Consider the following 15625-nt stretch of genomic DNA (forward strand, 5'->3'; position numbering starts at 1 on the left):
GGCCATCTAAGATGCATCAATTGGTCCCAACCACCTGGAGTAAAGAATGAAGAACACCAAAGACACAAGGAAAGTAGTAGCCCAAGAGACAGAAAGGGCCACATAAACCAGAAACTCCATCAGCCTGAGACCAGAAGAACTAGATTGTGTCCGGCTACCACCAATGATCACCCTGACAGGGAACACAACAGAGAGTCCCAGATGGAGCAGGAGAAAGGTGGGGTGCAGAACTCAAATTCTAATAAGAAGACCAGACTTAATGGTCTGACTGAGACTGGAGGAACCCTGGAAAGCATGACCCCTGGATTCTCTATCAGCCCAGAACTAAAACAATTTCCAAGGCCAACTCTTTAAGACAGGGATTGGACTGGACTGTGGGACATAAAGTGATACTCATGAGGAGTGTGCCTCTTAGCTCAAGAAGGTACAAGAGACTAAACAGGCAGCTTCTGTCTGGAGGTGAGATGGGAAGGCAGAGAAAGATAAGAACTGCTCGATGGACATAGGGAATCAGGGGTGGAAAGGAGGAGTGTGCTGTCACAGTATGGGGAGAGCAATTAGAGTTACATAACAATGTATGTATAAATTTTTGTATGGGAAAAAAAAGTTAGAATTTAATTCAGGAATTCAATAATTAGTTGCTTAATGAATTAAGTATCATCTCAGTCCATAAGAGTGTTGAGCAGTAAGGAAGACATGCTATTTTAAAACACAAAAAACAATGTTCTGCAAATATTTACGGAACACGTGTTACATGCCAGACATGTCATCGACACTGAGGATACAGCAGGGAACAAAACTCCTTACCCCTAGGGAGCCTCCACTCCAACAGGACTGAGAAAAGACAACGGTCTACAAAGTCACACTAATGACATATCCTAAGAAACTCTGGACATCCTCCATGATCAATAAATCACTCTACAAATCAAAACTTGACTGAGAATGGCTATGTGGCTAGTTGCTGGGGAAATCTTGTAAAGCCCTGATTGTTAAAGCAGAACAAAGAAAATCTGTTCTGTTCCCTAAATGAATATAGCATCTCTTTGTTGACTACTGGAACCTATTAAAACGTGTCATTCAGAGTGATTTCCTACACATAAAAAGTAAATGCTTCCATGAATCCAAACAAATATCACCAACAGCTTTAGGAAAAAATGCTAACATTTGGAATTTTAGAAAACAAATGACTGAAAGTAAGGAAATGCTTCAGTATCCTAAACAACTGTATGTGACCAGCAGAAACAATCCAGAACTTTGTTAGCTATTTCTGCTTGAAGACACAGCAAACTCTGTGGGCAAGCAGGGCACTCAGCTCATATATGACTGGTCAGCTTCAGAAAGTACTTCCAGCTGGGAAAGAATTTCCCAGTATGCCAAGAATCAATCACGATTAAATAACAACGATTTTAGAAAAAACGGTCTGGAAAAAAATACACTAAAAGGCTAGTGGGGGCTGTTTGTACATGGTGAGATTACAGGTGACTACTATTTTATTTTCTATGCCTTTACATTTTTTTGTGGAATAATCAGAAAAAATGATGAATGCTTTATGATCTAAGAATTTTCACAGTTAAAATAAAATGCCATTCCATTTCTTAAAAGATAAGAAACTGTAAAAAATGAAATTGCCAAAAGGAAAAATTATTTAACGCATCAAAAGACACAAGTGAAAGCTAAATTCTCTGCTTTTTAAACCATCTTTTCTCTAAGAGGTAAGATATGAAGTAATTTTCAATGCATTTTTCCCATCTGTGCACTCTAGCTTTTCTACAATAATCACATTGTTAGCTGGGTGATTGAAACAGAAGCATTGCTCTATTATTTCCTACAAAGATCAATTAGCCCTAACTAATTAAAATACTATAAATTCTACATTATAACTTAAAATGTAGAATACAATAATAAGAATATACATATCATTTTATTCTCCAAAACAATTCTTGGAAATGCTTCCAGGTTTGAATTACTTCCCTCTTTGAAAGAATCTATAGAAGTTTGAAGAGGTGACAATGAACAAACTCTTGTGAAATTAGCTATTTCAAGGGAATACACAGGTCACTGGGCCTCTGTCACCTCTACTCTACAGGCAGATCAGCACCAAATCTGATGAGTCAGGGAGATGGGACAGCAATGGAGAGAAACTGGGACAGCTTTTAAACCTCTATCATATGACATACTTGCAGGACTAAAGGTTTTCCTGATTTCAGAAAAACAACCAGAACCCTTACCCAGCTACCTCTTTTATAACCTGTTTGTGCTTTCAACCCCATTTCCCAATAATCTCATGGTAGTTTATGAAGCCAGAGGACAGTATGTCACATCTATGAATTTTCTACCTACAAGGCCAAATTTCATCAATTGCTCCCTAAACAACTTGAAATATATGACTGTGTTCTCAGGCTAAGGTCAATGTTCAGGGTTACAAACACAGGCAGGATGAATTCTATTCTGGCAACAAAAAACAGTCCCAGCATCCACAGTAGAATCATTTATACTATACAGAAAAGAGGTATGCAATAGAGTTGCCTTTTGCTGCTGTTGTTGTTATCAAGTCAGCTTCGACTTATGGCGACCTAACGCGTAACAGAACGAAACATTGGCCAGTCCTGTCCAGTCCTGCACCATCTTCATGATCATTGTTATCTTTAGTCCTTTGTTGTGGCCATTGTGTCAGTCCTTCTATATTGAGGAAATGGAACCTTTGCTGTTCAAAGAGAATGCAGATCTAGGACCAGAATAAAAAGAAGCCAAGAGGAGAGAACAACTTTAACGCTGTGAGCCACAACTTTAGAAAGACCTACAACCTGCAAAGCACATCCCTCACTGGCCAGTTTCATTTCTCTTCAAGGCAGTTCTCACAATGGCTGGCTAGAGATATTTTTCCAGCCTTCATTTTGAAGGCTCCTGCTGCCAACACCTGTCTCAGTTATCTTTGAATGACCCCTGAAGACGGGATAGTGAGACTCCCCAACGTTAACGTATCCCAAGAGAACAATTCTTCCTGCCAGGCTCATATTGGGTATGAAAGCCTTCAACTACCTGGCATTTCTTTTAATCAGTTATACTGCTTTTGGGCTGATTTTACAAAGCCATCTGGCTTTGCAGACTTCAATGCAAGGACTATGAAATCCCCCTTTTTTTCTTATGGCCCCACAATGGGGAGCAATTCACTTCAAAGTGCATTAAGCTCCCAGGGTTCTGGTGCAGAAATAGCTCACTCAGATTCTTCATTGTTCAGGAATCCAAGAAGCCTGGCCATCCAAGAGATAAAAGGATTCTTCTGCAAGCACCATGTAAAAGAAAATATTTGTTCAGTCACAGCATCCCTACAAATGTGATAGTAAGCTCCATGGCTGGATGCCTTAGAAGATGAAAACTCAGGGGCCTTTACAGATCTGGTGGAGACCTGATCAGATAATGGGGAGGCTGGGGGACAAGTGTCACCTAAATTGGAGAATGCTGAGGTGCCTCCCTTCCTGTGAATATTCTATTCATTCTTATAAAATGTTCCACACCTCAGGATGGCATTAAGTAGAACTGCTTTGACTTTTTTTTTTCCACTCTTGAATACAACTGCAATTATATTTAAAATATCTTTACTTTTAAGAGCTTTGACAGGTTCACTTTTGAAGTTTTCTATTCATACATTTGAATAGTCCTGTCTCTTTCTGAGAGATATTAAGCTGTTCTTCACACAACAAATCCAGTACTAAGAGAAAGGACCAATGGTATTTTTTTTGGGGGGGGTGTGCAGTAATTATTTCATTCATTATTAATTTGAAAGTTAGAAATGACAGCAGAAAAACTCAGAGGAGATTGCTAAACATTTAGATGTATAAAAATATAAAGTGTCGTTTTAAAAGGTAGTCCTTTGACATAATTTAACCTGAAAGTTACTGCAGCTGGCGGTACATGTTAGCGATTCACAGTAGGCTTCCCTAAAGGAAGAGGTAGCTATTCCTCTTTAAGGCACAGAGAATTAGGGTCATTGACTACTGATCCAGTGACTTCACTCAAATAAATGGAGAAGTCTCAATTCATTTCTTAATGGCCAGAAGACTTGACAGCAGAAAAGACAAGCACTCAGGTCACAATCACATCTGATTTACAATTTCTACAAGATGCCCAGGGCCAGGGTGGGTTCTCACTCTTACAGAACTACATCTTCTCTGCTGTTACTACACTTAACCACTGACAGAACTGTTTAAAATTTAAGCAATATAGAAGTCTCACACTTGTATTGGATCTGTTGTGTCAGTATTTTATTCTACCTCCTATGGGTCAGAGGCTTCACGTGTTCGAGGAGTGGGTTAAGATAAAATATAGATGGGAGGCTGGTGAAATTTTGTTTGGAGACAATTTTAGATGGTGTCAAATAGATGAAGGTAATATTTAGTACAGGTGACATTTTAACAAGAACAAGGTAATAGTATTTAATTAGAATATTGCTAAATAAAGTTAAATTTTACCTTGGCCATTTGTAAGTGACCTTACATAAGTCTTAAACTGATAATTAATGTGTGTAAAACATTACATTTAATTAGTTTTTCTTAATTTTTAGTCATAAGATTTTTCCCATGTTTTAAAACTACAATGTCACATAAGGTGGTTTTATTTCAGTTTGATCTAGATTAAGAATATCCATAAACAAAGGTCAGGAGCTTGCTGAAATCTGTTCAGCATCACAGCAACACGCCAAGCCTCCACTGAGATACGGGTGGTAGCTCTGCTTGACATGCACTGGCTGGGAATTGAACCCAGGTCTTCCACGTAGAAGGTGAGAATTCTACCACCAAGACTAAGACAGACTAGGAAAAGAAGACCTGGTGACCTACTTTGGAAAATCAGCCAGTGAAAACCCTATGGATCACAACAGTCTGATCTGGTTGTGCACGGGGTCTCCATGAGTCAGGGGCCTACTAGACAACAGCTAACAACAATGAACAAAGGTGGACTCTAGTTTACCTCATCTCATTTGGTAAAGAAATGATATTCCCGGCCTTAAGGAGTACTGTTTGAACGCAATACCAGAAAATGTTTTTGGAGGTATATCATTGTTTTTAGTCCACACAGTAACAACATTACTTGCTTAGTATCTTTGTGTGAAATGGCGTAGCCTTGCAAGGGCCCTAACATAACATTAATTGACTCGTTTAAATCGACATACATGATATTTTTTACCTAATGTCGGAGTTTTGGGAGTTTCCTCCTTCTTCCTCATGTCCTGTGAGCATGATTTTAATTATTCTAGTGGTTATCTGTTCCCAATTAATCACTTTAAGTCCTCTGATCATAAGTGGCTTTTTGGACATCTCAGTCCACTTTAGTAACTAGGATTTTTCTGGCTGCAAGAACAGTAAATCCCACAGCTACAGCATCGCCCGCGGACTCCTACAGTCACTCCAACCCCTGATCACAGATGGTTGTTTATTTATTTGTTTTACAAAAACAAAGACGTTCTCTATGGTAATTTACACAATTCTATCTTCCTGAGTGTTTAGGAATCTATCTTCCTGAGTGTTTAGGAACTGGGCTGCCCTGGTGTGAATCAAAGGCTTAAATATTAGAGGGTATTATAAAAGAAACATTCCTTTATTGTTGTTAATTTTATGACACCTGTTATTTGTTTTGTTTTTTACCCATTTGACATATCTGATTTTTTTTAAATTACTTATTACTGTTGTTTTATGTTTCTAAGGTAGCTAACTTATGTTTTAAAGCAATTTTACCTTCAGATTAACAATATAGAATTTATATACACACACAAAACATGTATTTAAAATACATGCTAATCATCTCCTTATATTTATGTTTATTAGCTCTGTTAGTTTTGGTGAATGACTAAAACTTGAGTGCAGAACACACAATTTGGGTTGACTGAAATACTACTCATTTGGAAACTTCAGAAACATGATATGCCTTTTAGTTAGCACAGCTTATGTAATTTACTACCTTGCATACATCATGGTTGACTCTTAGCCTTTGGTAGACTCAACTTTTTCCAATAGCTTATAATTATCATTTCCTCTTTGTTTCTTAAATCTTCACAATTGGGCAGCAGAAGTCCCTTCACTTTGGCTCATCTGTTCTTTATAGCATTGTATTGTTAAAGGCATCCTTGACATTGAGCAAAAATATTTTCCAGAACCAGCAAAATTTTCCCTATCCCAATCATGGCATACAGCTATGTTCTCAAAAAATCCTGATTCCTTTTACTGGAGAGTAATATTAGAGACCAGGATCAGGACAGATGGGCTGCCGGTTAGTTTCATATACGTACTAGATGGAAACTAGGAAGTAACTTCTCATCACCTTCTTTAGGGCAGAACAGAAAAACTGTATTTGGTTTTGATTTAATAAAGGTCGTAAGTTCATACTGAAGATTTCAATTTAACTCTCACTTTACCAAGTCCCTTTTTGTTCTTGATGTGAATCACATAAATTCATTTCTCCCTCTTTTCTAAATCACCATCTTTAGTATTTACATACCATGCAAAAAAGTTGCCATACAATCCATTTATTTGAATTATAATACTATTAAAAGTTCTAGCAATTTCAATTATTAAAGCATAATTGTACTTTATCCCAGTATATCATTCAATAACAACCTCGATTACTTTCATTATTTCACCATTTCAGTTTTGGCCTTCAAACAAACTAATGATTTTTTTTCTAATTAATCAAGTTAACATGGGTAGAACTTACATGGGGATGTCTCTCTATTTCCATAAGCAAAATACAGACCCATGTTTATCTGCATATATGTTTATCTGCAAGCCAATATTACCATTATTTTTATTCCTAGGTAGTCTTAGTATTGAGCTCCAGTTTTTCAAAGGCCTTCAGAAAAATACAAATATTTACTACCTTAACATTGTACCAGTTAGTTTCCAAAAAGCAATTGAGAATGTCAGCAAATACAATGAAATTAATCTCACATTAGTATTAAATTAAAATTAAGAATTGTCAAAAATATATCAAACATTAGACAATTTAACCAAAATTTCAAGTGGGACAACTTCTATTAAGTTCATATAATATTCAACACTCTTTATGTTTAAAAATAACCAAATTATAAAAGATCCCAATATACATGGTTTAGTATGTATTTCAGATACAGTTTTTACTTATTTGTTTTATTGTTTTCTCCCACATCACTACATTTACCAACCTCTCGACCAATCCATGTATAGGTATACTTTACAGTTTGGCATATCAAGATACCCTTTGCCATTGAGTCGACTCTAACTCATATAGAGACCCTATAGGACAGAGGAGAACTGCCCCCTAGGGATTCCAAGGCTGTAATCTTTATGGAAGCAGAATGCCACATCTTTCTCCCTCGGAGCGCCTGTGAGTTCAAACCGCTGAGTGCTTTAACCACTGCACACTAGGGATAAGTACAAGTTATTTATAAAGTTACTGTCATTGAAAGCTTTAATTACTTTAGTTTTAATACAATAATCTAATTTTTAGATAGAGCAAAATATGCCACACTTGCCTCATTTAGAGTAAAATATCCCAGACCTGCATCGTTTTCACATCTTGTAATAATTGTACAATTATCACAGAGATAAAATAAAATCACATTTAAATAATTAAAAAAGAAATAGCTCTTTGTGTTAAATATTTTTTCCAATTTGTAGCAGAAGGTAAAGAGATTCCATACTGAGAAATGTTAATTTTTGTTGTATTTACCATATAGAGTTATATTACCTTTCATATTAAAAATATTTAAGATAAACCCTCCCAATTAATAATTTTTTAAATTTAATTTAACGAGAACAATATGAAAAAATAAATAGCTAAAAATAGTCATGAAAAGTATGAAAAGAAGGCTAGTGAAGAACTTACCAGACATTATAACTCACTAGAAAGCCACTGCATTCAAAACAGAACGGTGTTGGCACAGAAATAGAGAGAGGGATCAGAATAGAGAGTCCAGAAATAGATCCAAATATACATGGCATCTTTATATGTGACAAGGGTAACCTTTCAACTCCATGGAAAATAAATGGTCTTGTAATAACTAGGACTTAAGTAACTGGTTATCCATCTAAGGGAAAAAAAAAAAAGAAAGAAAGAATCCTACCTCATATCATGTACAAAACTTAAAGATAGAATAAAATTTATATGTTAACAAAATTGGGGAGAAAATTTAAGAGAATATTTGTATGACCTTGGGATGGGAGACACCACCCTGAGCAAAACAGATAACTCAGAAACAAAAAAAAAGACAGACATATTTGATTGCATAAAAATTAACAACTTTCATTTGGTAAAAGACATCATAAACAGAGACAAAAACTGTGAACATATATTTGCATACATGTAACACAGGATTAATATTTCTAAAAGGCAAGGGCTCCTAAAAATTGAAAAACACTAGTAAATAGAAAAATGGGCTGTGGAAACGAACATGAAGCGAAGAAAAAGAGAAATTCAAATGAACAATGAACCTATGAAAATATGCTCAACAGTGGTAGTGAAGGAAATGCAAATTAATGATTAGGGGTAATTATATTGGCAAAATCTAAAAACAACAGAGGCATCCAATGCTGGTGAGAATGCAGGAAATGGGCACTCTACACACTGGAGGTGAGAAGGTGATTTGCTAACCCTCTTGGGAAAGTAGTCTAGCAATATCTATTAAAATTAAAAACACACATACCGTTTGACCAAGCAATTCCACTTCTGGGAATCTATCCTATAGGGAAAAAAAAGGACCAGTACGTAAGGACATAGGTACAAAGATGTTTATTGCAGTATTGTTTGTTCAGGGTAGAGGGTAGGAGGGTGGGGCACTGGAAACATAAATATCCATCAATAGGGAAAAGGTCGAACGAAATTTGGCTTATCTATAATACAGAATAGCAAATTTATTAAAAAGAATGGAATACATCTATAACTATTGACCAGGAAGATCGATAAAGTGAGAAAAACAAATTGAAGAGTGAGTGCTATTATCACTTTCTTGTTAAGATAGGCAGCAACAACAACTGCAGCAAAACAATATGTAAATGCTCTTGTATTAGCATGAAGCAAGGAATGGAAGAAAACAGACCAGTCTAACAATGCTGCCTAGTATTGTGAGTGGAGACAGGGATTGGAAGGGATGGGAATTATTTACTTTCTCTTTGCATACGTTTATGCTGTTTCATTAGTTACTATGAGCACCATATTAATTATGTAATTTTCAAAAATAAATTTAAGGAAAAACTGCTAGCCTTTATTAGTGGCATTAGAGTTGTATTCTCAAGCATTTATCTTTAGTAAAATAGTAATAAGTGAACATAAATTCCTTCTAATTGTCTCACCATAGTATTCATTTTTGGTTGCCTCCCCAATATCCATGCCATCTCTCCCCCATGTTTGTATCAGCCATGTGGTTTGGGTAAGATTGATTCCACTCTCATTCCTAGGGACTCCTGAATTGCCTAAGCCACTTACATAATTTTAAATTTTCTAGTAATCACATTAAAATCAATTTAAAAAAGTGAAAATAATTTTATTTTATCTAACCCAACATATACAAAATATCATTTCAACATATAATTAATATAAAAATATTAATGAGATATTTAACATTCTTTTTTCTTATCTCAATTGCACTAGCTACATTTCAAAAGCTCAATAGCCACATGTGGCTAGTGGCTACTATACTGGACAGCAGTGGTCTAAGCCAATGAGAGTAATGCTATAAACATTATCATGTTCATGGGTGGACATACAATTTAAGATGGCCTAAACAAAGACAAACCCAAAAGAGTAGGTAATTTTCTCCTGATGAGGATTAACAAGGAAAAAAAAAAAGCAGCTGGGAACTGCTAGCAGCCATCTAAGAGCTAGGAATGGAACCTGATATAGGATGAAGGAGAAACTGGGTCCTATGTGATCACATTGAACCTCTGGATCAACTCATGAATGAAGGCTGGACTTTTTAGTTATATGAGCTGGTATATTTCCTTTATTTTTTCAGTCACATGAGTTAGATTTTCTATTGTTTGCAATCAAAGTATCCTAATTGGCACCCTCATCTACAGACAATGTCAAGTCCAGTCAGCACCGTTTTATTCTGAAGTGACTTAAGTCAAATGTTCAACATTTCTCCCATTTATCTGTAGTCCTGGTATTCTTTTGGTTAAACTAGCCTGATTTGTTTAATGCATCCTTTGGGAACATCCCCAAAGAAGACTTCCAAAGACTAATTCTCCATCATCCAGGATAACTTTCCAGTTACCACACTTGAGACATACATACTGGAGGCATGCCTGGGTCTCAGAGCAACCAATCAGATCCCACTCTCATCCCATTCTCTTTCTGGTCCTCTCTAGAACATAGTTTTAAACCTTGGTTGGCACTATTGACATTTTGGGCCGTATATTCTTCATTGTGGAGAGCTGTCCTACGCATTGTAGAATGTTTTGCAGCATCCTTGATCCCTGTCTACTAGATGCTAGGAGCACACCTCCCTGCCCCAGTTGTGACAACTAAAAATTTCTCTATGCATTGTCACATGTCTCCTTGGAAGGCAAAATCATCCCTGGTTGAGAGTTACTGTTCTAGACCAACAATCAGCTCAAATGTACAACTGGTCATCTTTGTTTTATAGGACTCAATCATGCCAGCAATCATGAAAGCATGATGCCACCCTCCCTAGGTGTTCCCTGAATTACAACTTTTCCAGGTCTCGCAGGTTTCTCCTCTGGCCATGCTCTTCCTCCTCTATGCTAAGTCTAAGCTCCCCTTTGCAGTCCTTCTTGGCGGCGGTGGGGGTGGGGGGAGGCACAGAGGCAAAGTCCCTCTGACTTCAGCTTGAAATTATTATTTGAGGTGCCACCTACTCAACCATTTCTCTTGGGCCTCCCTGAGGAGATTTTCTGAATTATATTTGCTCACGTGTGGTCACTTATTCTTTAACTTGGTCTCCCTAGGTTGGGTCACCCATCTCCTCCATCAGTACACCTTGGAGGACAATTCCATTTTATCCTCTCCACACTGTAGCAACTCACACATGATTCTCTCTAATTCATCTCTAAGAGTTTCATTATACTCACTAGTTAACTCTCCACAGCTCCCGGAATTGATCCATAGATTCCATGTAATTCCAGAGAAAAATCTCAACAGGGTTTCTTGTAGTAACTGACCAGCTGATTCTAAAATTAATACAGAACCTCAAAGTCCCTAAAGTAGCCAAAATAACTTTGAAAAAAGAAGAACAAAGTTGGAGGACTAACATTATCTGATCTCACGACTTATGAAGCAACAGTAATCAAGAGAGTGTGGTATTGGTGTCAAGACAAACAAATAGATCAGTGACACAGAATAGAAAATCCATAAATAGGCCCATACATATATGGACAACTGCTTTTCGACAAAGGTGCAAAGTCAATTCAGTGGAGAAAAGATCGTCTATTCAGCAAATGGTGCTGCAACAGTTAGATATCTATATGCAAAAACATAACTTCGATCCATACCACATCCCATATACAAAAATTATGTAACTCAGAATGGAACATACACCTAAATGTAAAATCTAAAATTATAAAACCTCTAGAAGAAAATCTTTGCGACCTTGGATTAGGCAAAGATGCCTTAGATACAATACCAAAAGCATGATAATTTAAAGGACAAATTGATAAATTAGACTTCAAAGTTTAAAAATTTCACTCTTTAAAAGACACTGTAAAGATAACAAAAAGGCAAGCCAGAGGCTGGAAGAAAATATCTGCAAATAATGTATAGCAGCTTTCACTGTAATAGACAAAGACCGTAAACAAGCTGAATGTCCATCAACTAGTGAACGGATAAACAAACTGTGGTGTGTCCATGCAACAGAATATTATTTAGCAATAAAAAGTAATGAACTATTAACATATGCTACATCATGGATGAATCTCAAAATAATGATGCTGCATGAAATAAGTCAGACCAAAAAAATAGTACAGATGGCTTCAGAGTACATACAGACAGTATGGCTTCATTTATATAAAATTTTAAGAAATGCAAACTAATCTTTAGTGATGGAAAACATCAGTGGTTGACTGGTTGGGGTGAGGGTGGAGAAGGGATTACCAAAGGTCATGAGGAACTTTTGGGGGAGATGGACATTTCATTATCTTGGTTTCACACGTATATACATATGCCAAAATTTGTGAAAGTGTGCATTTCAACTTATGTGCCATTTACTATACATCAATTATACTTCAATAAAGCTGTTTTTAAAAAGAAGAAGGAGGAGGAGGAGAGAGAAGAAGAAGAAATGCATTGTTAGCTGTTGGGAAAAGCCTTAACTGCTAGACCTTGTAGGGTTATCCTGCTCTTGGAATAGCTGAAATTGGCTAATTTTACGTGGGATTCCATGAGAGAAAGCAGGTTTTTTGTTTTTTTTATTTCATTGTTTTAAATTTTACTGTGGGTTAATGTAAACACAATTCACAATTCCTGGGCAATGTTAATACAGCCTGTTGTTAGTTGCCATTGAGTCAATTTCGACTCATGGGGACTCTGTGTACAAAGTAGAACTGTATTCTATAGGGTTTTCAAGCCTGTGACTTGTTGGAAGGAGATCACCCAGGCTGTCTTCCAAAGCTCTCTGAGTGGGCTTGAACCACTAACATTTTGGTTAGTAGTCCAGCACTTAACTATTTGCGCCACCCAGTGACTCCTTTAATACAGAGTTAAAAAAAAAAAAAAACCAAACTCGCTGCTGAGTCAATTTCAACTCACAGCAACCCTACAGGACAGAGTAGAACTGCCCCATAGGGTTTCCAAGGCTGTAAATCTTTACAGAAGCAGACTGCCATATTTTTCTCCCACAGAGTAGCTGATGGGTTAAAACTGCCGACCTTTCAGTTAGCAGTCAAATGCTTAACCACTGTGCTACCACGGCCCCTTTACCATACTTGTTCAATCTGTATGCTGAGCAAATAATCTGAGAAGCTGGACTATATGAAGAAGAGCGAGGCATCAGGATTGGAGGAAAACTCATTAACAACCTGAGATATGCAGATAAAAGCAAAGAGGACATGAAGTACCGACTGATGAAGATCAAAGACTACAGCCTTCAGTATGGATTATGCCTCAACATAAAGAAAACAAAAATCCTCACAACTGGACCCATAAGCAACATCACGATAAACGGAGAAAAGATTAAAGTTGTCAAGGATTTCATTTTACTCAGATCCACAATCAACACCCATGGAATCAGCAGTCAAGATATCAAATGACGTATTGCATTGGGCAAATCTGCTGCAAAAGAACTCTTTAAAGTGTTAAAAAGCTAAAGTGTCACTTCAAGGACTAACGTGCGATTGATCCAAGCCTTGACATTTTCAACTGCCTCATATGCGTGTGAAAGCTGGACAATGAATAAGGAAGATGGAACAATAATTGACATCTTTGAATTGTGGTGTTGGAGAAGAATATTGAATATACCACAGACTGCCAGAAGAATGAACAAATCTGTCTTGGAAGTATAGCCAGAATGCTCCTAGAAGCAAGGATGGCGAGACTTTGTCTCACATATTTTGGACATGTTATCAGGAAGGATCAGTCCCTGGAGAAGAACATCATGGTTGGTAAAGTAGAAGGTCAACAAAAGAGAGGAAGACCCTCAACAAGATGGATTGATACAGTGGCTGCAATGATGGGTTCAAGCATAGCAACGACTGTGAGGATGGCACATGACCCGGCAGTGTTTTGTTCTGTTGTAAACAGGGTCTCTATGAGTTGGAACTGACTCAAGGGTACCTAACAAAACTAAAAAACAAACTTGTTGCCGTTGAGTCGACTCTGACTCATAGCGACTCTATAGGACCGAACAGAACTGTCTTTTAGGGCTTCCAAGCAGCAGTGGGTGGATTCCAACTGCTGACCATTTGGTTAGCAGCCATAGCTCTTAACCACTGTGCCACCAGGGCTCCATAATACAGCCTAGGCAATGTTAAATAGTAGATAATAGGTGTATGCTGGAGTGAGGGAGAGACTAGATAGAGTCTCATGAAGTTCCAATTTGAACAATCTTTGCTTTAATTCTCCTTTTAAGCATCTCCCAAGACAACCACCAGCATGGGACCACCACCATCACCATCTTTACTGTTGTCTTAAAGATATGTCAGACCAACATTTTTCAGCAACAAAAAATTAATTAGAATAAAGCTAAGTGGCCTGCCTTCTCAAAGATAATAATTACCATACTTTTAACCGTATGTTTTATGACAATACGCTCCCTATGATTCTATCAGAATCAATTGCATTTAGATACAAATTGATAATACTGTAGAACTCCACCTAAAAAAGCCACCATTGTTCCCCTAACACATGAAATCTTGTGTACTGATCTATTAATTTCATTTCAGTATATGATGTCAAATGCATTTTAAAAATATACTCCATTATTTCCAAGTGCTTCTTTAAACCACAAGGACTGGTGTTAGCATTTAAACTAATTTATCATAGACATAAAAAAACCTTCTGCTTAGCCTCCCAGATAATTGATTCTTGATTTGTTAAGAAACTTAATACTGCTTTATACCCTGCAAAACAAAACCCCTGGTGAACTCACTCATGTGTTCCATGCAGAGCAAATACTAATGTTTATTGCCTCAGGAGAGAGGTCAAGGCAAGCTGAGAGAAGGAGCAAAACTCTCCCTCCTTTGTCCTGCTGTCAGCCCCGTGGGAAGGTCCCCACATCCCTGAAGTAAACCCACAGCACCTGCACATGGGATGTCACATGCTGCCAACTTTCTAAAGTGAATGCCATTTATGAAAATAAATCCAAAAATGACCTCTGCCTCAAAGCTGACCAACAACAATAATAAAAGACCGCATTGGAAAATAAGAGTTCAGGAGTAGTTAGCACTAAGTGCTAAGATCACCATAAGGGTAATCCTCCTGATCTCTAGGGCACACCAAAAGTTAGTATCATTTTTCTGTGAATAATAATAAGCACAATGCACATGCCGACTTAATATTTTCTAACAGAGTAAAAGTACCTTCATGTAAGCATCTACAAAATATGCAAATGTTTCTTAAAATAGTACTTTATATTTCTAGAATACAATCATTTAAAAATCTCTCAATATACATATCTGAATTATTATTAGAATTTTTATCCTAATAAAAAACAAAAACCACTTAAATGTATCCTTCTGTGCTAGGTCAAATTCATGCCTCTCACTTCCGCATGCAAATCATATTCATAGAATATATGCAATAAAACTTTTCCTTTTATACAGTTGTGTTTACAGAACTACCTGCATGAAATTTCCTCATGGTACTAGTCAAAAATGATCTGGGCAATGTGTGAGGTGAGGCAGAGCCCAGGTGGCTACTGGGAGGAGAAGTGTAGAGTTGTTGGCATCTTCCATGGGCATGTCTTAAGTTTCAGTGCAAAAGAACAGGAAAGTCCTAACCCTCATCTTGGAAGAGATGACTGTATAAAATAACATGTTAACAGACAATGCATGTGTTAGTGCAGCAAGACTATTCTGTATGATACTGTAATGGCAGATATGTGACATTATAAGAGCTTGGCTGCTAACCAAAAGGTTGGCAGTTCGAATCCACCAGCCGCTCCTTGGAAACTCTATGGGGCAGTTCTACTCTGTCCTATAGGGTTGCT

At 37.1% G+C, this 15625-nt stretch overlaps 1 protein-coding gene across 2 annotated transcripts in view; it reads right to left on the bottom strand.

Moving 5' to 3' along the window:
- The window catches only part of MAST4 (microtubule associated serine/threonine kinase family member 4), a 755237-nt gene that overhangs the window by 335271 nt on the left and 404341 nt on the right, over window positions 1-15625 (bottom strand). The window contains exon 3 of one of the 2 annotated variants that reach the window (XM_004374531.1): window positions 8672-8707. The exons of the other annotated variant lie outside the window; for it this stretch is intronic. Coding sequence (XP_004374588.1) covers window positions 8672-8707 — 36 coding nt within the window. The remainder of the gene's footprint in view (window positions 1-8671; window positions 8708-15625) is intronic. 2 annotated transcript variants of the gene reach the window in all.

Source organism: Trichechus manatus, unplaced genomic scaffold (assembly GCF_000243295.1).
Source record: "Trichechus manatus latirostris isolate Lorelei unplaced genomic scaffold, TriManLat1.0 scaffold00029, whole genome shotgun sequence".
Classification (NCBI taxonomy): domain Eukaryota; kingdom Metazoa; phylum Chordata; class Mammalia; order Sirenia; family Trichechidae; genus Trichechus; species Trichechus manatus.